This window comes from Schistocerca americana, chromosome 6 (assembly GCF_021461395.2).
Source record: "Schistocerca americana isolate TAMUIC-IGC-003095 chromosome 6, iqSchAmer2.1, whole genome shotgun sequence".
Lineage (NCBI taxonomy): Eukaryota > Metazoa > Arthropoda > Insecta > Orthoptera > Acrididae > Schistocerca > Schistocerca americana.
Window position 1 is genome coordinate 400,357,358 of NC_060124.1, and position 26,377 is coordinate 400,383,734.

At 45.2% G+C, this 26,377-nt stretch overlaps 1 protein-coding gene across 1 annotated transcript in view; it reads right to left on the reverse strand.

Annotated features, from left to right (window-relative positions):
- Positions 1 to 26,377, reverse strand: part of LOC124619549 (cadherin-23-like) — a 490,213-nt gene that overhangs the window by 332,069 nt on the left and 131,767 nt on the right. The window contains exons 9-10 of the mRNA XM_047146019.1: positions 10,620 to 10,897; positions 425 to 589 (exon numbers count right to left, since the gene is read on the reverse strand). Coding sequence (XP_047001975.1) covers positions 425 to 589; positions 10,620 to 10,897 — 443 coding nt within the window. The remainder of the gene's footprint in view (positions 1 to 424; positions 590 to 10,619; positions 10,898 to 26,377) is intronic.

Sequence of the window (26,377 nt, forward strand, 5' to 3'; positions counted from 1 at the left end):
AATGTAGATGTAGATGTAGACCTCAATAGAGACAATATTTTTGTCAACTACTTTGCTATGGACCGTATACTTGCTTGCGGAGTATCTGAGAACCTATTACGTACGCTTGAACCGTTGTAAACAACCTGCAGTGTAGCACTGTGTCAAATTATTTTCGGAACTCTAGGGATATGGTTTATCGTCAGGACTTGCTATGAATTGGTGTACGGGCTGCCACTTGAGCCTGGTATCTGCACTAGAACTTCACGTGTTGTCGTGTGTATTCGTGCTTGTAGTGACGTCCATACGCTTAGAATAAATTACTGCCTGGGTCGATATTTCATGTTATAGTCCAGTGACGAAGGCCGGCGTGACGTACCACAGAGTCCTACATGGTTCTTCTCGAACCTGCAGAGCAATATAGTGATTAACAATTGTCCCTTACCGTGAGCGTAATGGTTCTCCAGTCGCTGTTCTCGTAGTCCAGGCTCGCAGGGCTCAGCACTGAGATGGTGACCTTCGTCGACTGGTACCCGCTGGCTGGCACCACAAGGAAGGCGTCGCTCCACTCGTTTTCTTCCAGAGCGATGCTGAAGCGCCCGTTGTCCGCCTGGTTGCACGGAAGAGGCACTTAGAACTGTTTGTTAATGTCGTCTGCGTTCAGAGTGCTTCTACACAAATGTTGCGAAACATGGAAAACAATAAATAACTTTACATTCAATTTACAAACTAGTTTATTAGTCAGTGCGGCCCGTTTATCCTTTTTTTCTCATTTTATCAGAATACAAATGCACGAAAAATTGATTCATTATACGTTTTGTTCCTTCTACGAAGTCCCTAGAGAACCCTACTGAGTGTATTAGAGTAGTTATGATGTTAAATGTCAACTGCCAGGAAATTGTCGGTCGCCTTCGATTTTTCCACTTGATTTCTCATATACCAATGAATGTTTTGTGCGTTCATTAGCTATGTAGTACTAACGTACAACTAATAAGTCATATATGTACCAAGTGTGTTTGAAATTACTCCATTTGTTACAGCGATACCCTAAATTTTACGTGTCACCCCATCCGTATCCTTGACCCGCAACAAGGGACGGTTGAGGTCTTTCACCCTCGCTATAAATTATTTTTCATTTGGTAAGCTGCTCTGAACGAATTTCCTTCAGTTTTTTTCACGGGTTTCAGAGTTTAAGTAGTGCTGCCTGCCTGGGTGTTTTAACCCAACAGTTTCTTAACAGTGATGTCATACACGAATTCAGTTCCGCTTACTTTGTACCATGTGTTCCATTATTGTGCTTTTGCACTCTAAGACAAAAAAAAAAAAAAACGACGCACCACGAGGGAATTACGCAAATTGGTTACAAACAGGTATTCGTACAGGTACCGAGGGAAAATGCAAAATTGTAAACTTTGTCGGCCGACAGATGAATGTGTGACCCTGCTGCGCAGGTGGTAAGGATAGAAAACAGGAGACATGTCGATACCAGGGATACATTCGACGATGATGGCGGGAATGGGTGAACAATGAGCGAATACAGCGTCAAGAAGGGGGTCGATGTATTGAGATTCAAGTGGTTCAAATGGCTCTGAGCACTATGGGACTTAACATCTGACGTCATCAGTCCCCTGACTTAGCACTACTTAAACCTAACCAACCTAAGGATATCACACCAGTCCATGACCGAGACAGGATTCGAACCTGCGACCGTAGCAGCAGCGCGGTTCCGAACTGAAGCACCTGTAATCGCTCGGCCACAGCGGCGGGCATGTATTGAGAGACAACAGAAAATCAGGACAGGGCAATCATCAGAGAGACACTCAAGAGCCCTGGATTCATCGATTCGAGATGAAACTGGTGGTTCAGTGATCACAACGAGCATTAATAGACGGATCGCAGAGAGGGGGCGAAGCCCACAGCGTCCCTCACGCTGACTACCATTCACCTCTGTACACCAACAAGCCCATTTGCAGTGGTGTTCGGCACATTCGGCCTGGTATCTCACTGACTGGATTAGAACTGTGTTCAGTGGTGAGTCCCGCTTTGAACTGAGCCCCGAACAGTGAAGACGTGTCCGGAGATGCCCCGGACGGAGGTGGGTTACCAACTGAATGTCGTCTGCCATCCGGTTGGAATGGCGGCCTCAGGGGCCATTTCATTTCATTGCACGACCCCTCTGATTTTCATCCGCGACACCCTTACAGCACAGCGGTACGTCGACGATATTCTACGCCCTGTTTTTTTGTTCTTAATGGCAAACCATCCTACGCTTACATTTCATCAAGATTATGACCGCCCGCACACGGCGAGAGTTTCTGCTGCCAAACCATACCTTGGCCAACAAGGTCACCGGATGTTTCCTCAGTTGAGAACATTCGAAGCACTATGGGCAGGACCCTCCAACCAGTTCGGGATTCTGACGATCTATCGTACCAACCGGACAGAATTCGGTATAATATCCCTCTGGAGGACATCCAACAACTCTATCAATAAATGCCAAGCAGAATAACTGCTTCTATATCGTCCAGAGGTAGAGCAACGCGTAATTGACTAGCTCAACTCCTGAATCTCTTTCTGTCGAATAAGTCATCGAATTTTCTGAAATTGTAATCATTTGTTTGTCCTTACATGTACGTCACATCTACCGATTTCCCTCCAATTCGGATAATTACTTAGTGGTGCATCGTTTTTCTTGTCTTAGGGCGTACGTTACACCCTCGAACCAATCCCGCGCGCTCCCTAGGCGTACTGTAGACGACGTACTCTCACAGCGATTTCTTTCAGATAGTAAGACGCAATGTATCCAGGTTGGTTAAAATTCCATCTCGTGTTCCAGAACAACCCTGATTTTTATATGTCGTCCTTCTGTCACCTCGAGTCCAACCTCAAGGGAGATAAAGGCGTCTCATCCACGTAGTACTCTTTTCACAGTAGTGAGTCATTTGTGTAAAAAGGTTGTATGAAATTTTGCGAGGTGTTCCGATAGTCGGATTCTTGACTGTTGCTCATCAGTTTGGCGCTCTTATGAGACAGCATTAGAAGAAGAGTGAGAAGATCCAACGAAGTGCGACAAGTTTCCTCACGCGATCATTTAATAAGTATGAGAGACGCTCAATAAACAGTAGTGCAATGATTCCCAACCTTCCGAGACCATTACCCTTGAGTGCATTCAGATATTAGCGTACGCATTGCAATGACTTGGAAGTTTGTATTTTTTAAACTGCCAACAGACCAAGGACCATAGAACATGGGATAAATTTCAGTCTGATTCTTACACCCCTCCCTGAGAAAAAGGAGCCGTAACACAGAGACAGGTATCAGAGCAACAAAAAGCAAAATATTTTTTTAATTGACAATTACGAAATAACGATTTTCGGATTTTTTCCTTTTCTTGTACTGTTAAGTCTTGCTTTTTGTCAAATGTCGTGATTCTAGGTCAACGGAAATTACTCTCCAGAATGAGATTTTCACTCTGCAGCGGAGTGTGCGCTGATATGAAACTTCCTGGCAGATTAAAACTGTGTGCCGGACCGAGACTCGAACTCGGGACCTTTGCCTTGCGCGGGCAAGTTCTGTACCAACTGAGCTACCCAAGCACGACTCACGCCCCGTCCTCACAGCTTTACTTCTGCGAGTACCTCGTCTCCTACCTTCCAAACTTTACAGAAGCTCTCCTGCGAACCATGCAAGACCAGCACTCCTGAAAGAAAGGATGTTGCGCAGACATGGCTTAGCCACAGCCTAGGGAATGTTTCTAGAATGAGATTTTCACTCTCACGCTCATGTTCACCGCGTTGCATGGTGTCGTGGTTGCAACAATGGACCTCGCCTTTGACGTCGGGAGTGAAGTTGCGCATCATGCAGCCTATTGCGCACAGTTTGAGTCGTAACACTTCGTCCTGTGGCTGCACGAAAAGCATTATTGAACATGGTGGCGTTGCTGTCAGTGTTCCTCCGAGCCAAAATCCATAGGTAGCGGTCATTCACTGCAGTAGTAGCCCTTGGGCGGCCTGAGCGAGGTATGTCATCGACAGTTCCTGTCTCTCTGTATCTCCTCCATGTCTGAACAACATCGCTTTGGTTCACTCCGAGACGCCTGAACACTTCCATTGTTGAGAGCCCTTCCTGGCGCAAAGTAACAATGCGGACGCGTTCGAACCGCGGTATTGACCGTCTAGCCATGGTTGAACTACAGACAACACGAGCCGTGTGCCTCCTTCTTGGTGGGATGACTGGAACTGATCGGCTGTCGGACCCCCTCCGTCTAATAGGCGCTGCTCACTCATCATTGTTTACATCTTTCGGTGGGTTTAGTAACATCTCTGGACAGTCAGAGAGACTGTGTCTGTGATACAATATCCACAGTCAACGTCTCTCTTCAGGAGTTGTGGGAACCGGGTTGATGCAAAACTTTTTTTGATATGTGTATGTGGGTGGGAGTGTTGGTTAGTGGGTCTATTCCAAGATAGCTTCGGAATACTTCGCCAACTTTAACACGAAGTCCATGTGCAAACGATTCGCTAAGCTAATAATAATACCTCGAGGATAAAACGCTCTTATATCTCCTAGAGAGTGGGGTCGATATGGCAAATGCATGATATGTAAATACCGACACTGTTTTGGAGTGTCCTGAGAAATTTCGGCCATTCTCGATACATGCAGGGTTTACTTATTTGAGCAGACTCCATCTTAACACTGCAACAGCAAAATCAAAAATATTCACCGAAACACCAGAGAAAATGCGACTGATGACCTTTTGGAGGGACACCCTTTCCCCAGGTTTTTTCTTTTTTTATTTTTTTTTTATTTATTTTTTTACAGGCTGTACTGATTGACTGGACCATCTTAAGTCATTGTATCATTTAACTCAATTGTTAGACTGTAAATTAAGGTAAACAATATACTGAGAGATACGTTGCTTTTGTGGTATCGACAAAATAATTATTGGTTAAATAATGCTGTTCACAGAAGCCAATCCGCTTGACTGAGCGAAGGAGCGCACAGTATGATTGAATAAAGTCACTTCGTAACGTGTCATAGGGATCGAAGATGCTCTTACCCATAATAAAAGGCTCAAGTTAGTTCCATTGGAACATTTTGTAATCTTGAGGATGACTCTGTCTACACTGCGTTGCCGCCCGGGGTGGCCGAGCGGTTCTAGGCGCTACAGTCTGGAACCGTGCGACCGCTACGGCCGCAGGTTCGAATTCTGCCTCGGGAAAGGATGTGTGTGATGTCCTTAGGTTAGTTAGGTTTAAGTAGTTCTAAGTTCTAGGGGACTGATGACCTCAGAAGTTTAGTCCCATAGTGCTCAGAGCCATTTTTTACACAGCGTTATCCCTAAGTACCTCTGGTGTTTCATAAGATGACTGTGCGGATGTTAGAAGACATGTAGAAATAGTCACAAATCTTTGTAAGGAGCATGTCTCCAGGTTCTTAAATAGTACTACAGATGCTCAGTGTGGACACACTTTGTGAGGGGCAAATGCCGTTATGTGTGCTCGATGTGCGTGCGTTCCCAACGACAGCAACCCTCTTTGGAAATCTGTTCACACGCTTGCCTACCTGCAGGTATCAACTAATTCGAAGCGACAGTACAGAGCGGATGATTCGTCCACAAGTTCTGAAACGTTTGCCTCCTAGCGGTGAGCTCTGCAACTACTCTGCGGCGGGTATACGATAAGAAATTTGGAGATATGCTCTACCTAATGATCTGTGTCATTTTTAGTGTTCCGTCATTCAATCTGAAAAAAACGGAACCCTTTATAGGACCGCTTTGTTGTCCGTCTCTCTGCCTATCTCTCTGTCGGACTGTTAAGATCCCTTTTAAACAAGAAATGGGTGAACATGTCAAGTTGAAATTTATTTCACATACTAAGTTGTACGGTCACTTGGCGGTGCGAAAAATTTAAGCCTCTACTTTAATGCAATCAAAAGGTACGGACATTTATGTCACGTTTTGTGATATTCGAAAACTCAGTCATCAAAACCTGTAGGATGCTTCCTATAAGTTTTGAGGAGTGAGTTTTACGAGTTTACGAGTATGTGACAAATGGCCGTATCTCTTGATTGCGGTAATTTAGAAACTTAGATTTTTACAGCGCCAGTCGACCGTAAACCTCAGTAACTGACATAAATTTCAACTCCATACGTCGTCCAGACAAAGAATTCTTAACAGTCGGGCAGACACACCGACAACAAAGTAGTCCTACAAGGGTTCCGTTTTTATCGATTTAGGTACGCAAACCTAAAAAGCGATCCGGGTGAACCGGACACCAGGATTAATGAGTGCCAGGCATACGAGTTTCTATGTCACGAACTTTTGTTTAATGAAACCAGTTTTTATCGCTTGTCGCAGTAGTCATATAAACTGTCTCCTTCATTTCGAAACCACACCACTGGTTCTTCTCTGAACTCTTTAGTCTATAAATGTGGGAGCCATGGATACGAAGTTCCGATAACCCAACTTCTGAATGTTTTGCAGCACAGAACTGAATCAGTTTGGAAGTTGCGTTGCGATTTCATTCTCAGCGACAAGTCTGTCTTCTGTAACGAACTCGTCATCTCTTTCCTTGTTGCCTACCGTACGGACGGTTGGAGGTAGACCGCTACGACGCTCACTTTTCATACGCGTTTTTCTAAATTTGAAGCGTTTCACTCGTCCCCTAGCACGCCTGTCGGCCATTCGCATGTCTCCACACTCACGTCTGAAGTCTGTGGCGGCTTGAGTTTTCCTCTGTAGCAAGGAATTCATTGACAGTGCGCTGTTGAAACGAAACATTTATGAGCCGTGTGTACTTCCATCTTTCCACGGCTCGTTTCCTGAGCGCCGTGTGGAGCCAATATTTTTGGTAATCGGCGCGATCGGTCTCTAGCATTTCGTTGCTGTCTCTTATTGCTTCCCTTCTATTTCGTTTTTCCGCGGTTGTTCAGGGTTGGTCTTTTATGAAGCTCTTTCGTTTGAACTCCCGCCCGTAGTGTACCCACTATCGATTGCGAGTTCTGTCTTTGGTGTACTTAGAAACTGTAGGATGGTAACACGACCGACTCACGTGTTTACTGCAGCAGACTCTTTGGCCTGTACTATTTATAGGCGAGCGCGGTCACGCTGGAGCAGGCGGTCATTGTAGGCAAAACCACCCCTTCCTTCCGCCTTCTCGATTTCTATATCACCATCTATGGCCGTCCTATCGCCCTCACCCCCACCCTTAAGTACCTTGGCGTCACTCTCGACCGTCGCCTCTCCTGGACCCCCCCATCTCCGGACAATCCAAGCCAAGGCACGCTCCTGGCTCCGTCTCCTCAAGCTCCTTTCTGGCCGTACATGGGGTCTGGACCCCTCCACCATCCTCCACACCTATAAATCCCTCATCCGCCCTATCCTCTGCTACACCCATCCTGCCTGGATCTGCGCCCCTCCTACCTTTTACAAATCCCTTCAAATCCTTGAACGCCATGCTCTCCGTCTCGCCTATCGTATCCGTCTCCCCTCCCCCACGTGGATCCTGTACGATCTTATTCCGTTCCCCCACCTCCTCCTCTTACTCGAACGGATACGGATCCTATACACCTCCTGTAAACTAGATCCCCCTCACCCGTTTGTCTCTCCCATCCTCTCCCCCCCCCCCCGCCTGCTGCCGCGCCTGTACTTCCACGTCCCACCTGCTCTCCATCTCTCCACTCTCCACACCCTCTCCCAAGGTGGCTTCCGCCAGCTCCCCCTCCCTGATGATGCCCTCCTCTCCTCCATCTACCCCTCCTACCAACTTTGATACTCCCTCCCTCTTCCTGTGTTTGGTCCTATGGCCACCCTCTCTTCCTTCTCTCCCCTTTCCCTCCCTCCTCCCTCTCTCCCCCTCCTCCCCCAGGCTTCCCCTACCTCCTCACCTTCCATCCTCCCCCCATCCCCTCTGCCCTTGGCATCTTTGCTCTCCCCTCTCCCTCCCCCACCACCTTCTTCCCCTCATGGCAGGTCCCTGGACTCGCACACGCTAAGTGGACATTCGCGCGCCAGAGATCATCGCCATCTGTTTCTCGTGAGTGCGCCATCGTCTTTGTGTTTAGTGTTCTTCGCTGTCACGCTCCTTCGTTCACCTGTGCCGTCGAAGTTGTCAGTGTTTGTGCGCCGTGCCGACAGTTTTTAGTATTTTTTTTTTCGTCGAGTGTGAACGGCTTAGTGTTCTTTGTTTCTGTGTCTACGGTTTTTTTTGCCCACAGCTTTGTGTTGTATCTTCTGTGTCTCCTTTGTATTTTCATTGTACAACTTGAGGCTGAAGAGCAGCGTAACATGCTGCTGCCAGCCTACCTTATGTGAGGTGTTATAAATAACAATAAAGGAAAAAAAAACACGCTGGAGGAGGTTGTCGCGCAGTGGCCTTCGTGTCTGCTCTGGTGAGGTCGCCATCCTGCCTTCCGCATACGGGTGTTGTTATCGAACCCGCACTTCTACCCGTGGAGGAACGGGGGCCTGGTTGGGCCCCTCTGTCCGCTCTTCACTGGTTGTCCGTGGGAGGCGGATGGCAGTCTAATCATCGCCTGCGTCACCGAAGGCAAAAAAACAGTAGCCATCATGGGGCGGTGGAGCCGCCGTTCGGCGAGGGTTTGAGTCCGGGATTAGTTTGGCTGGGTTGGTGTCTGCCGAGACGACTGGGGACGGCTTACAATTGTGCACAGCAGTCCCGGAAAAACGACGGAGTGCACCGAGGGAAAGGAGAAAAGAAGTTAAGTGTGAATGTTTCAAGTTGATCGTCCTTTGGGATTGAGTTCATCCAGTCGTCTTTCCCGCCTTGTGGCCACCACTGTGGCAATCCTCTGTTCTGTTCACTGGTGCAATTCTGTCAGTGCAGATTCCTCCACGCATCGTTGCTAACCGGTGTAGTGGTGTATTTTGGTAGTTATTTGTGTACGTTTGCACTTCTATGTTTTGGTAGTTCATCCTCTCGCCCTGTGGTTGTAGAATTTCGGGTGGGGAGTTAGTTCCTTGTCTCCCAAGATCTAGTGCTGTGTTACTAAGGTTAATTCTAGTTCAGTCTGGTGTTCTGTTAATCCCTGGGTATATGTGTCCGCCAGACTATTTGCGCTGTATTTATTCTAAGTGAGTTGCACTGACAGTAGTTGGGGGTTAGAGTCCTGTCACGGAGCTGATAAGGGGTCACATTGGTTTCGGCTTGTCAGTTGGCTTAGAGGTTTGTTAACATAGGCATGTCAGCGTTGTCTAGCGCTACCGGGACCTAAAGAAGAACATTGTGCTGATTAGGGAATGTTGTTACACGTTCTTCTTTTCATTTCGATACCTGTATTTGTGATGGCAACCGCATGAAGTAAGATCTGTTCTGAAGCTATGCTGGATCTTGCGCTCTTGGGATTTTTGGTTTTGTTTTGATCCCAACTAGTTGGGTGTCGGGAATATGGAACTGTGTTGTTAATGTTTGGCTTGAACAGCGGATACGCGGCTAGTTTAGTAGTGAAGGCGTGCCCGCTAGATTGCTATTGCGTCTCCTCAAAGTGTAATTTCCACCTTACTAAAACCCCCTTGTTGAAAGGGAGGAAGGAAAAAAAACCTTTAGAAATACCTTCTATTTGCATTAACTATCTTAGCTGTCGCTTAAGTAAATATCTGCTCAGTGATTAAGCTAATGGGAGAATCTATCCTAAAAGCAACTAGCGCTCTTCTGTTACCGTGGCCCTCGTGCGTATTTTGGTCCGAAAGATTGTATAAACAGGCTTACATGCTCCGTATCGAACTTCTGATGTTGTTTTTTTGAGTTATTGTGGATTATTAAAATTGATTATAGTGCAAACTTTTGTATTTTACCAACCGTGATTATAAGTTATTAATGTGATTGGCTGGAATGTAATACGAAAGTTTTAGGACCATAGGTTGTCCAGGTAGAAATTTTGAAGCCATGCTGTGTTGTGAATTCATGTATTTATGTTTTATATTGCAATGAGAATTTAAATGTGGTAAACCCACGCTTTGTGATTAATAATTAAAGATTTAAAAGTGCGTTCACTTAGCGCTAACTTATGTGTTGTGTTATTATTATTTTTAAAAATTATAATAGGCGTTTTTGTTTCTTAAATTAAAGTCTTTCCAAATCGAAAGTGGTGGCCCTCCCATTTTGGGCAATCGTAAGCATCGAAGCAGGATTTACATAGTTGGTTTTATGTATTGTAGGTTATGAATAAACTATTTATGTGTTAAATCAAGTCTGATATATCAATTCCTTGCCCCCGTCCATACCTTGGTCGTAGTCTTTTAATATTAAATGATCAGACCACCGTTCCAATTTATGTCAACCATTTTGTAAATGCAACTGGTGTCCGCGGATGGAAGTTAATGGCGTCACAACGAATCGACACACAGACCAGAGTCTTCAGTTTACGAAAGCGCAGTCGTTTTCACTACACTGCCAAAATGACAGTGGAAACAAACGGTTGCTCACGACTTTCAGAATCACGCTCGTACCCACGAGGAACCGCGCTGTTATTTTAATATTCCCTATCATGTTTGCCAATCCAGTTGTTGAGGGTTCTGTACTGACGAATAATCAAAAAGGGAACTTTGCGGTACTGTTATCGAAGATGGCGATTGAGTGAAGAGGTGAAAGCGATTTGCATGTCCGATAATGAAGACTTACCAGGTCTGGATCTTCGATGGTGATGCCGAAGTCGAAAGTACCAGAGTAGCTTTCGTTGACCGCTGTGCTGATGCTGGTCGCTGTGATATTAGGTATGTTATCATTGACGTCCTTCACGATCACCACGAGGTCCTGTGTGACCAGCGACGAAGGGTCGTCTGTCTCGTACGCCGTCAGCAGCACCTCGAACGTTTCCTGCTTCAGCTCGTCTCGATTTATCCATCCGATTTCCAGCACTCCGTCCGTCTCTCCAATCGCGAATAAGCCTTGGTATTCAGCTGTGGAAAGCACAAAGACCATTTCTGAGCCACAAATCACAGAATCAGGCAAATTTAATAGCTGTCTCTCGAATTTGTAGTAGTATGTCCAATTTTTACAAACCTATGATTTTTACTAAAATTTAGTTATCCTTTCAATCTACACTACTGGCCATTAAAATTGCTACACCACGAAGATGACGAGCTATAGACGCGAAATTTAACCAACAGGAAGAAGATGCTGTGATATGCAAATGATTAGCTTTTCAGAGCATTCACACAAGGTTGGCGCCGGTGGCGACGCCTCCAACGTGCTGACATGAGGAAAGTTTCCAACCGATTTCTCATACACAAACAGCAGTTGACCGGCGTTGCCTGGTGAAACGTTGTTGTGATGCTTCGTGTAAGGAGGAGAAATGCGTACCATCACGTTTCCGACTTTGATAAAGGTCGGATTGTAGCCTATCGCGATTGCGGCTTATCGTATCGCGACATTGGTGCTCGCGTCGGTCGAGATCTAATGACTGTTAGCAGAATATGGGATCGGTGGGTAATACAGATCCCAACGGCCTCTTATCACTAGCAGTCGAGATGATAGGCATCTTACCCGCATGGCTGTAACGGATCGTGCAGGCTCGTCTCGATCCCTGAGTCAACAGGTGGGGACGTTTGCAAGGCAAAAACCATCTGCACGAACAGTTGGACGACGTTTGTAGCAGCATGGACTATCAGCTCGGAGACCACAGCTGCGGTTACCCTTGACGCTGCATCGCAGACAGGAGCGCCTGCGATGGATTACTCAACAACGAACGTGGGTGCACGCACGGCAAAACGTCATTTTTTAGGATGAATACAGGTTCTTTTTACAGCATCATGATGGTCGCATCCATGTTTGGCGACATCGCGGTGAACGCACATTGGAAGCGAGTATTCGTTATCGCCATACTGACGTATCAGCCGGCGCGATAGTATGGGATGCCATTGGTTACACGTCTCGGTCACCTCTTGTTCGCATTGACGGCACTTTGAACAGTGGACGTTACATTTCAGATGTGTTACGACCCGTGGCTCTACCCTACATTCGATCCCTGCGAAACCCTACATTTGAGCAGGATAATGCATGACCGGATGTTGCAGGTCCTATACGGGCGTTTCTGCTGCCCTGGCCAGCACATTCTCCAGATCTTTCACCAACTGAAAACGTCTGGTCGATGGTGGCCGAGCAACTGGCTCGTCACAATTCGCCAGTCACTACTCTTTTTGATGAATTGTTGTTCGTGTTGAAGCTGCATGGGCAGCTGTACCTGTCCACGCCATCCTAGCTCTGTTTGACTCAAAGCCCAGCCGTATCAAGGCCGTTATTACGGCCAGAGATGGTTGTTTTGGATACTGATTTCTCAGGATCTATGCACCCAAATTGTGTGAAAATGTAATCACATGTCAGTTCTAGTATAATATATTTGTCCACTTCATTTCTTCTTGGTGTAGCAATTTTAATGGCCAGTAGTGTATATAAAAATTCGCATCGAGAACAACTGCCAACGTAAGTAACTTAGAAGTACTCGTAGATATCCTCGGTGTAGCGAAGCAGCTTAAAGCAATAATGACTATTTTTTCTGCTCCAGATAGCATACCAACAAGGTTCGTTTCAGAATATGCTGATAAAACAGCCTCATATTTAGCAGTCACATACAACCGGGAGTCTCAAATTCATAGCATATTTATAGATTCCCAGACGGTTTTGGACGCCGTTCTCGACAAGAGAGAATTCTAATCAAATTGCATGACAATGGAGTTTCGCATCAGTTGTGCGACTGAGTTCATGTTTTCTGTCAGAAAGGTCACATTACGTAGTAATTACTATTACAATTGCGAGCGATTTGAATTGAAACGCTCATATAGATTTATTGGCAGACCACTTAGAAGTTGTAACAAATTCACTAAAGAGACTGCCTTCACTACACTAGTTCGTCCTCTGCCAGGGTAGTACTATGCTATATGGGAAGCTTTCCAGATAAGGTGGACGGAGGACATGGAAATAGTTCAAAAGAAGGCAAAACGTTCCGTATTATCGCGGAATGGTGGACAGAGTGTCACGGATATGATAACCGATTTGAATGGCAATAATTAAAACAAAGGCGTTTTTCGTTGCGGTGTGATATTTTCACGAAATTTCAGTCACAAGCTTTTCTTCAGAATGTGAAAAAATTTTATTGTCGCCAACATACGTAGGGAGACATGATCATCATAATAAAGTAAGAGAAATCTGAGGTCGCACAAGAAGAGTTAAGTGTTTATTTTTCCCAAGCGCTGTTAGAGATTACAAAGGTAGAGAAATAGTATGAGGGTAGTTCAGAGATCCCTCTGCCAGGCACGTAAATATGAATTGCAAAGTTGTCCTGTAGATGTACCTAGTAATCAGCTTTATACGCTATATCGCAATGAAACAGGTACAGTAAAAATTTCATTTTTTCTTGAGGTGTCAACTAGTGACTGTTCACCATGAGGTTGTCAATATTTTAACGCTGTTCTTTTAGTCATTTAAATTATCCTTAAAGAGGCCACTCGAGTGAGTGCAAATCTGACAAGCATAGATGCTGTGGCATGCTTGACCATCTGCAGGGTAAGTTTGTGCAAGCAATCGGATAGTTCAATTTGCTTTATGCTTGATAAATTTTCAACCAAGCAAGCTTGTAGAAGTATACTAATGATGTACTTATGCTTCAGCATGTGCCGCCACAATGTGCAGGCTTGTACAAGCAAACATTATTTGTAAGGCAATCTTCGTCGTAGTATTACATCGAGCGACAAGAAGCAAACCAGCACCAAATCTCTAGACAAGCTTATACGAATATGCGAAAGCTGCCCTTGTTTCAGCAATATTAAATCGAAAGCCTTTTCTAAAGAAAGCTTTCGCATAAGATGTAGTTTTAAGAAAATATAAAGCAATTGGTGCCGTAATATATCAAAAATGCCAATATTAGAAACATAAATGCTCCCTGAACCTAATATACAGGAAGATACTTATTTTCTATTTATTTTGAAATGATTATATCAATTATATGGCTATATCTTCAGCTCTTAACTTGAGAATAGGCTTTTCGTTTGATTAATAGCTCTTTAATCACAATCAGCAGCAACACATTTCTGACATCGGATGTAAAGCTGTTGGAAACTGTCAGCAAATATTTCTTTGCGGAATCGCTCGAAGCACCGGGCTCACGCGTTTCTGGATATCCGCAACGACTGCGAATATTCGTGAACAAAAGTGCTGCACTCGTTCCCAAAGACAGCCGCCAACTGTTCGCAAGCGTCCATCGCATTCGTGTGATTGCGAAATGGACCAACGCGTATACGTGAAATTTTCAATCAGATTAGGGAAAATGGTGAGAGAGAATCCTGGTATGCTATTGCAAGTGTATGGTGTTGAAGCAGTGAGTAAAAAAGTGTGCGTTTCAGTAGTTTAAACGCTTCAGAGGCCGAAGAAGGGTCGCGTTAGGTTCAACGCGCACAGTCCCAAACAACGTCTAACGACTGCGACAGATGCTTGTGGATGATCGGCGACTGTCTTTGAGAAGGAGAGCGGAAGAGTTGAAGATAAGCAATGGCAGTGTAAGAACTATTTTCGCGAACATTCGCAGACGGTTTAGATATCCAAAAACGCCTGACCACTGTACTTCGAGTGATTCCACAAGAAGCGTTTGCTGACGATTTCCAACCGTTTTACAGTCGATGTCAGGAGTGTGTTGTAGCTAATGGTGATTTCTTTGAAGAGCAGTAAAGGTATTTTGTTCGTAACTCTTCTATCCTTTATTTTCTGAGACAATTCACCGAACTTTTCAGACGCGCCTTCTGGTCTGGATTTTCACCTTCGTTCACAGAATAGTTGGTAAATTTAGCCTGAACGTTGTCCCCTGATGAAGTGGGTCGTCCATTGTTTGTAGTTTCCATACTTGCGAGATCACCTTCTAAGATACTTTAATGTCTAAATCCATCTCCCATTCCAAATTAGTTGCGAGGCACTGTAATCAATATTAGAATGTGTTCAGCGTGCAAACCCGGGGTAGGCGTCATCCCACATATGGAAGAAGTCCTTTCTGATGCCTTGAAGAGCACAAGGTGTAACCAGGTGCAAGTGGTAGCTTATGTCGGTACTAATGCTGTGTGTCGCTTTGGATCGGAAGAGATTCTCTCTGGCACTCGGCGGCTATCTGAACTGGTAAAGACTGCCAGCCTTACTTCCGAGATGAAGGCAGAGCTCACCATCTGCGACACAGTCGACAGAACCGATTGTGGATCTTCAGTGGAGAGGCGAATAGAGGATCTGAATTAAAGGCTCAGTCGGTTTTGCGATTGAGTAGGCTGCAGATTCCTCGACTTGCGGCATAGGGTGGTGTGGTATCGGGTTATTAGATCGAGGAGTCCATTACATACAGGAGGCGGCTACACAGGTAGTGGTGTCTGTGCGGAGTGGACTCTGCGGTTTTTTGGGTTAAAGAGTCTCGGGAAAAGAACAAAGAGGGCTTCAGTCTCAAAGGATGTAGGTCAAACACAGGTCAACGGTAGGCCTAATAACCGTAAGTATTATAGTTGTAAATTGTTGCTGTGTTGGGAAAAGACCAAGAACTCCAAGCACTAACAGAAAGCACGAAGCTCAAATCGATATAAGTACTGAAAATTAGCTAAGGCCGGAGACAGGGCCAGTCGAACTTTATACAAAGGACCTAACGGTGTTCAGGAATGATAGATTAAATACAGTTGGTCGTAACGTGTTTGTTGCTGTTAGAATTATTTTATGTTGTATAATTGACGTAAATAATCACTGTGAATGAACATAGGTATAGGTTATGCTTGACAACCGGAATAAATTAGTAATTGGTTCCTTTTACCGACCCCACGAGCCGGCTTATAGAGCTGAAAGACTCTAAGAAGACTTCAGTGTCGTCTCAAATAGGTACCTCACATATGCAATTATAGCTGGTCAATATGTTGTCGAAAATACATGTCCAGAGCCGGTGGTAGGCATAAAACTTCGTGGGTAGCTCACTCGTAAATGGTTGCGAAACCATGTGTGTCCTCTCAGCAACAAATAATCCTGGGTATATAGCATCATGACGGATACAGGGATATAGTACGTGGCAAATTGGTAAAGAAACGGGAGCGTAAAATTTTCTAAGTTCGAACAGCCGACGTTACTTAATCACACGGAAGTACCAACAGCCGTCAGCCGGGAAGCATAAATATTTCATCACCATTACTCTGCCAGGAAGACAGCAATTACGACACACTTCAGCGAGACTCCGAGCGAGCTCAGCAAAAAATCGTCAGAAGGGTGCAGACCGAACTACCTTCGCAACATCATGTAAGAGACAATAGGTAAGACCCCGAAGGGGTTTGGCTTAGTAGTAAAGACACTGCATCAAATTTATTAAGTAAATGTAGCGGAACTAAGACCGCAGACGGCTCGAGAAGAGGAGGACCGATTCGGTCATTACGAATGACGTCATAGAGCGTAACCTCACCACCGCAGCTACACTAGGGCACTTGATCATTGGGATCGATGGCGCTCATGTCGTTCGCACTCGGGTCTCTGGTTATGGTACGGTAACACCTTGTGTCTGAGATTCTTTTAGCGCTGGTCTTACACTTGCTGCCTCTCGAGAAGATTTGCGATCCGTAGCCACGGACGATATAGTCCTGCATCCAGTACTGAACTCAGCACAGCAGCCAGCTTTGACGGGTAGTCCAGGGGTCTACCAACACGACTCCGGTCCAGGGCCAAAGCTGCCCGTAAACCCCCCAGCACAAGTCTGACGGCCTGCCGTACCAGTGTACAAGGTTCAGCATTCAGCACGACACCTCGACATACGACGTCACGGCCCATCTAGCGAGAGAACGCGAGCAGTGGTCGGAGGGATTGAGTATTCCTCTAAACGGCGCGTGAATCAAACACACACGTTACGGTCACCTCCATCTCCAAGCAGGGTTACCGAAGGGGAGTGCCTCACCAGAGTTTCATCGACTTCCACTCCAAGCTGATGCAGATGATTTCCCTCCGGATTACATGGCCACCAGCAACGACCTGAGTAATACACAGAATAATCTTGGATACTGTTTTACTGCGTCTAACGACGTCATACAGGTACTCGACCTGCATGTTGACAAAACAATAGGGGTTTCCAGCCCGGGACTGGTCTATCCCCGCAGATTAGTGACCACAAGGTTGCTGTAGCGAGACACAATACCGTAACATCCAAATCCTTCGAAAATAAAAATAAAATATATCTGTTTAAAAAAGTCAGGTAAAAATTCGCTTGACGCCTTCTTAAGAGGCAGTCTACATTCCTTCCGAACTATGTAACCGTAGTACAGATGTGGCTTGAATTCGAGAAAATAATACGGACGACAGTTGAGAGATTTATACCATATAAGTTAATAAGAGACAGAACCGATCGCTCATTGTACACAAAACAGATCAGAACACTGTAGCTAGATAAACGGAAAATGCGTGCCGAATTTAAAAGAGCACAAAATCTCAAAGATTGCTGAAGTTTTACAGAAGTTCGAAATTTAATGTGGATTCCAGTGCGAGGTTGCTTTTAATGATTTCCGCAACGAAGTTCTATCTCGAAATCTGGCAGAAGTCCCAACGAAATTCTGGTCGTATGTGAAGCACCAGCGGCAAGACGTAATCAATATATTCTCTGCGCGGTAGTGACGGTAATGTTACCGATGACAGTGCCAGAAACGTGGGGTTATAAAGAACTGTTTTCTGATATTCCTTCAGCAAAGAAGACGAAGTAAATATTCCAGAATCACGAACATCTGCCAACTTGTGTAACTTAGAAGAAGACGTCCTCGGTGTAGCGAAGCAACTGAAATCGCTTAATAAAGGTATATCTTCCGTTTCAGATTGTATACAGATCACACTAACACTCAAGAAAAGGAATAGTAGTAACCCGCTGAATTACAGACCCACATCACGAACGTATATTTGCAGTAGGATTTTGGAACACACTGTTCGAACGTAATGAATTACCTAGAAGAAAACTCTCTATTGACACATAGCGTGGATTCATAAAATATCACTCGCGTGCAATATAACTTGTTCTTTATTGTCACGAAATAATTAGTGCTGTCGACAGGGGATATCAAATTGATCTCTTGTTTCCAGATTTCCAAAGGACTCCGGTCTTCGAAACCGATCCTAATCAAACTGCGTGATTCAGGAGTATCGTCCCAGCTGTGCTTACAGCATTCGTCAGAAACGTCACACTTCGGAAGTAACCGACGGAAAGTCGTAGAGTAAACCAGAAGTAATATATGGCGTTGCCGAGGGTAGTGTTATAGGTCCTCTACTATCATCTACAGGGTGTTTCACAATTTATGTTACATATGGTTCAAATGGCTCTGAGCACTACGGGACTTAACTTCTGAGGTCATCAGTCCCCTAGAACTTAAAACTACTTAAACCTAACTAATCTAAGGACATCACACACATCCATGTCCCATGTCCGAGGCAGGATTCGAACCTGCGATCATAGCGGTCGCGCGGTTGCAGACTGTAGCGCCTAGAACCGCACGGCCATTATGTTACATACTCCTCCACTATGTTACATACTCCTAAAGATTGTAGACGGAAATTGGTACATGTGCATAGGAATACATGTCAGGAAACGTCATTCAGCGACTACAGAGCATGTAAGTTACAGGCGCCGGCACCTGTTAACTTATGCGTAAACAGATTGATTCCGTGATGATGTTACGAACTTTCTAAGATGATGGAGATAGACAAATGTACCAATATGAGGTTAGTGTCCCTGTAACGGAAACGAACGGGTTGTAAGCGAAAAACGTTCTGAAACGGGTATATACGTACTGGTACTATTGTTGCTAACATCGTAGGGTAGCCGGCCGCTGTGGCCGAGCAGTTCTAGGCGCTTCAGTCCGGAACCGCGCGACCGCTACGGTCGCAGGTTCGAATCCTGCCTCGGGCATGGATGTGTGTGATGTCCTTCGGTTAGTTAGGTTTAAGTAGTTCTAAGTTCTAGAGGACTGATGACCTCAGGTGTTAAGTCCCATAGTGCTCAGAGCCATTTGAACCATTATAGTGTAGGTAACTTTCAGAGGTGGTAATATAGACCAAAACAAGAATAGATGTCTAGTAAACATGAGCTCTAAAATGCATACTTTAAGAGTTGTGAGCACTTGTTCTAAGAGGAGATGTATTCTACAGTAGCGAAGATGAATAAATGCTCATAGCTCCTCAGGTATGCATTTTAGAGCCCATGTTTACTGGACTTTTTTCCTTGTTTTGGTCCATACTACTATATCTGAAAATTGCGTACACTACAATCTTAGCAATAACAGTACCAGTTCATGTATTCCACACTGTCAAAGATATCAGATAGATTTTCGTTTCTAACTTTCGACTCCTTCATTTCCGATCCAGGGACCCTTACGCCAAATTGATACATTTATCCTTCTCCACAATCCTAGAAAGTCTGTAACATCATCACTGTATGTTGTTGTTGTGGTCCTCAGTCCAGAGACTGGTTTGATGCAGTTCTCCATGCTACTCTATGCTGAGCAAGCTTCTTCATCTCCCAGTACCTACTGCAACCTACATCCTTCTGAATCTGTTTAGTGTACTCATCTCTTGGTCTCCCTCTACGATTTGTACCCTCCGTGCTGTCCTCCAATACTAAATTGGTGATCCCTTTATGCCTCAGAATATGTCCCACCAACCGATCCCTTCTTCTAGTCAAGTTGTGCCACAAATTTCTCTTGTCCCCAGTTCTATTCAATACCTCCTCATTAGTTCTGTAGCACCACATTTCGAAAGCTTCTATTCACTTTTTGTCTAAACTACTGATCGTCCACGTTTCACTTCCATACATGGCTACACTCCATATAAATACTTTCAGAAAAGACATACTGATTCTTAAATCTATACTCGATGTTAACAAATTTCTCTTCTTCAGAAACGGTTTCTTGCCATTGGCAGTCTACATTTTATATCCTCTCTACTTCGACCATCATCAGTTATTTTGCTCTCCAAATGGCAAAACTCATTTACTACTTTAAGCGTCTCATTTCCTAATTCCCGCAGCATCACCCGACTTAATTCGACTACGCTCCATTATCTTTGTTTTGCTTTTGTTCGTTTATATTCTCCTTTGAAGACATTGTCCATTCCGTTCAACTGCTCTTCCAGGTCCTTTGCTGTCTCTGACAGAATTACAATGTCATCGGCGAACGACAAAGTTTTTATTTCTTCTCCACGGATTTTAAGTCCTACTCCGAATTTTTCGTTTGTTTCCTTTACTCCTTGCTCAATATACAGATTGAATAACATCGGAGATAGGCTACAACCATGTCTCACTCCCTTCCCAACCACTGCTTCCCTTTCATGCCCCTCGACCCTCTGGTTTCTGTACACATTGTAAATAGCCTTTCGCTCCCTGTATTTTGCCCCTGACACCTTCAGAATTTGAAAGAGAGTATTCCAGTCAACATTGTCGAAAGATTACTCTAAGTCTACAAATGCCAGAAGCATAGGTTTGCCTATCCTTAACCTATTTTCTAAGATAAGTCGTAGGGTCAGTATTGCCTCACGTTTTCCAACATTTCTACAGAATCCAAACTGATTTTCCCCGAGGTCGGCTTCTACTAGGTTTTCCATTCGTCTGTAAAGAATTCGTGTTAGTATTTTGCACCCGTGGCTTTTAAACTGATAGTTCGGTAATTTTCACATCTGTCAACACCTGCTTTCTTTGAGATTGGAGTTATCGCGGTATACACACACATATTTGTGTGCCGTTACCTATAATGTTGACTCTCTGTAGCGTCTTTGGATGACGTTTCCAGACATGGGTTCCTATGTAAAACTTGGTCTACTAAGTCCCCTCTAGAACCTCTAGAAATGTATAATATGAATTATGAAAAACCCTTAAATATAAGTGACGGAGGAGGAGGCGTAGTGATTAGTACACTGAAATCCCATTCGGGAGGACAACAGCTGAAACCGGCATCTGGCCATCCTGATCTAGATTTCCGTGATTTCCCTAAATCGTTTCAGGCAGATGCTGGGATGATTCTTTTGAAAGGGTACGTCCGACTTCCATCCCCATCCTTCCCTAATCCGACGGGACCAATGACCTCGCTGTTTGGTCCCCTCCCCACAATCAACCAACCAACTATTCAAGCAGCCCTCTGAGAATGTTTACAGATGATGCTACCATCAGATTATCAAAAGCAATTGCAAAATGATTTAGACAAGGCATCTGTATGGTGCGAAAAGTGGCTGTTGACACTAAATAATGCAAAAGTGAAGTAATCTACAAGACTACTACGAGGAAGCCGCTAAATTACGATTACACGATAAATCACACAAATTTAAGGCTGTGACGTCAGCTAAATACGCTCATGCTCATAAATTACGGATTATGTTGATACATGGTGAAAAAACGCTCTGGTGGGCGGTTTGCGGGTTTAAATCACCTCGGGGCATGGCCATGCGGTGCATTTGACCTGCGGTCATCGCACGATGGCACTGGCAGCAGTCCAGATACACATTGGTGCATGTCAGAGTACAGTGCAGCGAGTAAGTGTGCAGACGTTTTCAGATGTGCTAATGGTGACTGTGTGTTGAAAATGGCTCAAATAACACATATTGATGACGTTATTATGGGTAGAATACTAGGGCGACTGGAGGCTGGTCAAACGCAGCAGTTCGTACCACTGGCCCTCCGTGTACCACCAAGTGTGTCCTCAAGATTAAGGCAACGATTCCAGCAGACAGGAAACGTGTCCAGGCGCTACATTACGGGACGCCCACAGTGAACACCACAAGAAGACCGATATCTCATCATCAGTGCTCGCAAACGGTCACGGAGTACTGCAGGTAGCCTCGTTCGGCATCTTACTGCAGCCACTGGAACAGTTGTCTCCGGACACACAGTCTACAGACGACTGAACAGAAATGGTTTATTCGCCCGGAGACCTGCAAGGTGCATTCCATTCACCACTGGTCACAGAAGAGCCCGTAAAGCCTGGTGTCAAGAACACAGTACATGGTCATTGGAACAGTAGTCCCAGGTTATGTTCACGGATGAGTCCAGGTATAGTCTGAACAGTGATTCTCGCCGGGTTTTCATTTGGGGTGAACCAGGAACAAGATACCATCCTCTTAATGTCCTTGAAAGGCACCTCTATGGAGGTTGTGGTTTGATGGTGTGGGGCGGGATTATGATTGGTACACGTACACCCTTGCATGTCTTTGACAGAGGAAATGTAACGGGTCAAGTGTATCGGGACGTCATTTTGCACCCGTATGTCTGCCTTTTCAGGGGTGCAGTGAGTCCCACCTTCCTCCTGGTGGACGATAACGCACGGCCCCACCGAGCTTCCATCGTGGAGGAGTACCTTGAAACAGAACATACCAGGCGAATTGATTGGCCTGCCTGTTCTCCAGACCTAAACCCCATCGAGCACGTCTGTGATGCTCTCGGTCGACGTATCGCTGCACGTCTTCAAACCCCTAGGACACTTCAGGAGCTCCGACAGGCACTGGTGCAAAAATGGGAGGCTATACCCCAGCAGCTGGTCGAGAACCTGATCCAGAGAATGCCAACCCCCAGTGCGGCCTATGTACGTGTGCATGGTGATCAAATCCCATACTCATGTCGGGGTACATGCGCAGGAAACAGTGGCTTTCGTAGCACATCTGTTTCGGGGCGGTTTTCTCAACTTATCACCAATACCGTGGACTTACATATCTGTGTCGTGTGCGATCCCTACGTGGCTATGCTATTAGCGCCAGTTCTGTGTAGTGCCACGTTGTGTGGCACCACGTTCTGCAATAATCCTTAATTTATGAGCATGAGTGTACTTACGCATTACAATTGCGAATAATTTAAACTGAAACCATCAGATAGATGAAGAGGTTTTGGGGAAAGAGGGTGGCCTTTTCGGATGGATAACCTTTTATGTTCCATAGGACAGATAACCACTGGCGTGTACGGCATGAAACGTCTGAAAGCAAGGCTCCACGCCAGAGGAGAGCGTTATTCTCTGGGGAATGTTTGGGTGGTATTCCCTGAGTGATCTCGTCCTTGTGGAAGGCACATTGGATCAACACAAGTATGTATCTATCCTTCGGGACCATGTCCACACCTATATGCAGTTGGTCATTCATCGGCACGATGGCATATACCAGAAAGATAACGCAACATGTCACACAGGTCGCAGTGTACGTGCGTTGTTCGAAGAGCTACAGGGTGAGTTTACCCTAATCACGTGGGCACCAGACTCACCGGGTTTGAACCCAATCGAGAAGCTGTGGAACAACCTCGATCGGTCGACTCGCTCCATGGATCCTCAATCGAGAAACATGGCGCAGCTGGTCGCGGCACAGGAGTCCGCATGGCTCCACATCGCTGTCGGCACCTTTTCGGATCTACTAAATGTCTTCCTGCACGTCTCGCAGATGACTATTCAGACATTTGACAGGTGGTCACATTAAAGTGACTCGACAGTGCTTTCGGATGTTATGACGCAGCGTTTGGCCAGACCTCATTCCAAGGACTTTAAGAAAGGCTGTCTAGCCGAAACAGGTATGTGTCAGCGTTGCTATGGGCGTTATAAATAAATTTAAAATTTTCGCCCATCTCAGTTTAGAATGCAGTCTTTGTCCGTACACTTTGTCCTGTGCTCTGTGGTTGCTAGAGAAACGTTCAGAGCCGATCTTAGTTGCATGACGAGCAATATCATCCCGTTCTCTCCGGTTGCTGGGGTGTGTAGACCTCTGCTTCAGCGAGCTACTGTTTCTGTAGTACACAGGAAGTTTGTTGCAATAATTAGTCCATGTACAGGTCAACAGCCTCAATATACATTACTGGCCATTAAAATTGCTACACCAAGAAGAAATGCAGATGATAAACGGGTATTCATTGGACAAATATATACGCCAGTACTACGGTCGCAGGTTCGAATCCTGCCTCGGGCATGGATGTGTGTGATGTTAGGTTAGTTAGGTTTAAGTAGTTCTAAGTTCTAGGGGACTGATGACCACAGACGTTAAGTCCCATAGTGCTCACAGCCATCTGAACCATTTATACGCCAGTATGGCGATGACGAATACACGCTTCCAGTGTGCGATGTCACCAGACACGGACGCGGCTATCATGATGCTGTAAACAGGACCTGGATTCACCCGAAAAAATGACGTTTTGCCATTCGTGCACGCAGGTTCGTCGTTGAGTACACCATCGCAGGCGCTCGTGTCTGTGATGCAGCGTCAAGGGTAACCGCAGCCATGGTCTCCGAGCTGATAGTCCATGTTGCGACAAACGTCGTCGAACTGTTCGTGCAGATGGTTGTTGTCTTGCAAACGTCCCTATTTGTTGACTCAGGGAGCGAGACGTGGCTGCACGATCTGTTACAGCCACGCGGATAAGATGCCTGACATCTCACTGCTAGTGATACGAGGCCGTTGGGACCAGCACGGCGTTCCGTATTACCCTCCTGAACCCACCGATTCCATATTCTGCTAACAGTCATTGGATCTCGACCAACGCGAGCAGCAATGTCGCGATACGATGAACCGCAATCGCGGTAGGCTACAATCCGACCTTTATCAAAGTCCGAAACGTGATGGTACGCATTTCTCCTCCTTACACGAGGCATCACAACAACGTTTCACCAGGCAACGCCGGTCAGCTGCTGTTTGTGAATGAGAAATCGGTTGGAAACTTTCCACATGTCAGCATGTTGTAGGTGTCGCCACCGGTGCCAACCTTGCGTGAATGCTCTGAAAAGCTAGTCATTTGCTTATCACAGCATCTTCTTCCTGTCGGTTAAATTTCGCGTCTGTAGCACGTCATCTTCGTGGTGTAGCAATGTTAATGGGCAGTAGTGCATCATCTAAATGACGAAACCATTCTAATGACCGTGTGCCGTCAATTTTATTCCTTTAATGCGCCAAGCACATAAATTTCATTAGTGGCCAAGTTCAGTTTTAAGCCACTTACGCAGTATATACCGAAAGTACAGTAGAAAAGACGCATTAGTGACCAACACCATGTTAGCGTAATGCAATTGCTGTTTAAATTGATTTCATGATAATTGAGATGCACGTGTCAATTTTCAAAACATTTTTCGTGTTATGTGATGATAGGCACGTTCCCACACATACATATGAGGAAGAGACAAGCAAAGACGGTCATGTCCGTTAAATGTAGTTTTTCACAATCAAAATAAAACATATTTCAGTCATATGTATGTATTAAGGTAATATACTGCAATACAAACGCCTTTGATATTCCGTCAATGTCCTGTTCACATCTGTAAATGAAATCTACAACGAGAATAGTCCTTAATACACATTTAAATATGGACATATTCTCCTTTGCACGAACCATTTGGACGAGTTCGGCGTTGAATGATTTTCAGAAACCAATATCTTGTGTTTTCGAAATAACTTACATCATATTATATTAGGTTGGTGCACGAGTTCATAGTGCTTTACCGTAAGCTTAATAAACACAATAGATACCCATCACAGAGACACTAGTCTTCAGTGATGTATTGTCGTTCACTATTTACAACAGTCTGCCAACTCTGGGGTGACTTTTAGATTCCGCAACTGTAGAAATCACTTGGTGTTTATGCGAAGAACTCGTGGAACCACGTTCAGAGCGCATTTTTAACCGGAACGGGAGTTCCTTGAAGAGTGTTCGATAGACAGCGGAAACGGCGAGGGTGCAAAGATCAGGTGAATTAGGTGGGTGCGGATTGACTTGTCAACCCAACTCCTGTATAGTGCTTTTCGTCAGTCTAGCACGATACGGGCGGGCGTTATCGTGGAGTAGCATAACTTCAGGCGGTCTTCCTGGTCGTTGTTCTTGGACTGCGTCTGCAAGACTTCTCTTAGCTGTTGATAATAAATTTTAGCTGTGATGAATACATCTCGAGGAAGCAATTCGTATTACACCATACGGTCGCTATTCCATCGCATAATACGAGGGTGAATGAAATGAAAACCTTAAATTTGTAATAACATATCGAAATTTCGCGCCGTTTTCCCGTAAGTTGGTAAGTGTGCTACAAACAGCGTGCAGAATGGCCTGTAGATGGCAGCATAGTGCAGATGCATACATACCGTTGCAGTATCAGTATAAAGATGGCCGCCCTACTTGCGACTTGCACCAGGGAAGAACAGTGCAACATTATCTTTTGTGGATGCGCATAGGATTCTGTGCGGTGAGTTGCTGCTTTGTCTGGGTTCTACCATTCCTTTATTTTCCTTTTGTTACCATAAAGACATCATTCTAGTCACCAGTAACAGTACAAGATGGGAATGGTCGGTGTTGTTCACGAGCCAATTGATGTCGAGCAAGGAGGATGCACATATGGCCACCTACTTATTTTTGTGCTGATGGCCTAGAGCATACGGTAACTATACAGCTAATTTTTGAACCTTCCCCAATGCATGCTGAT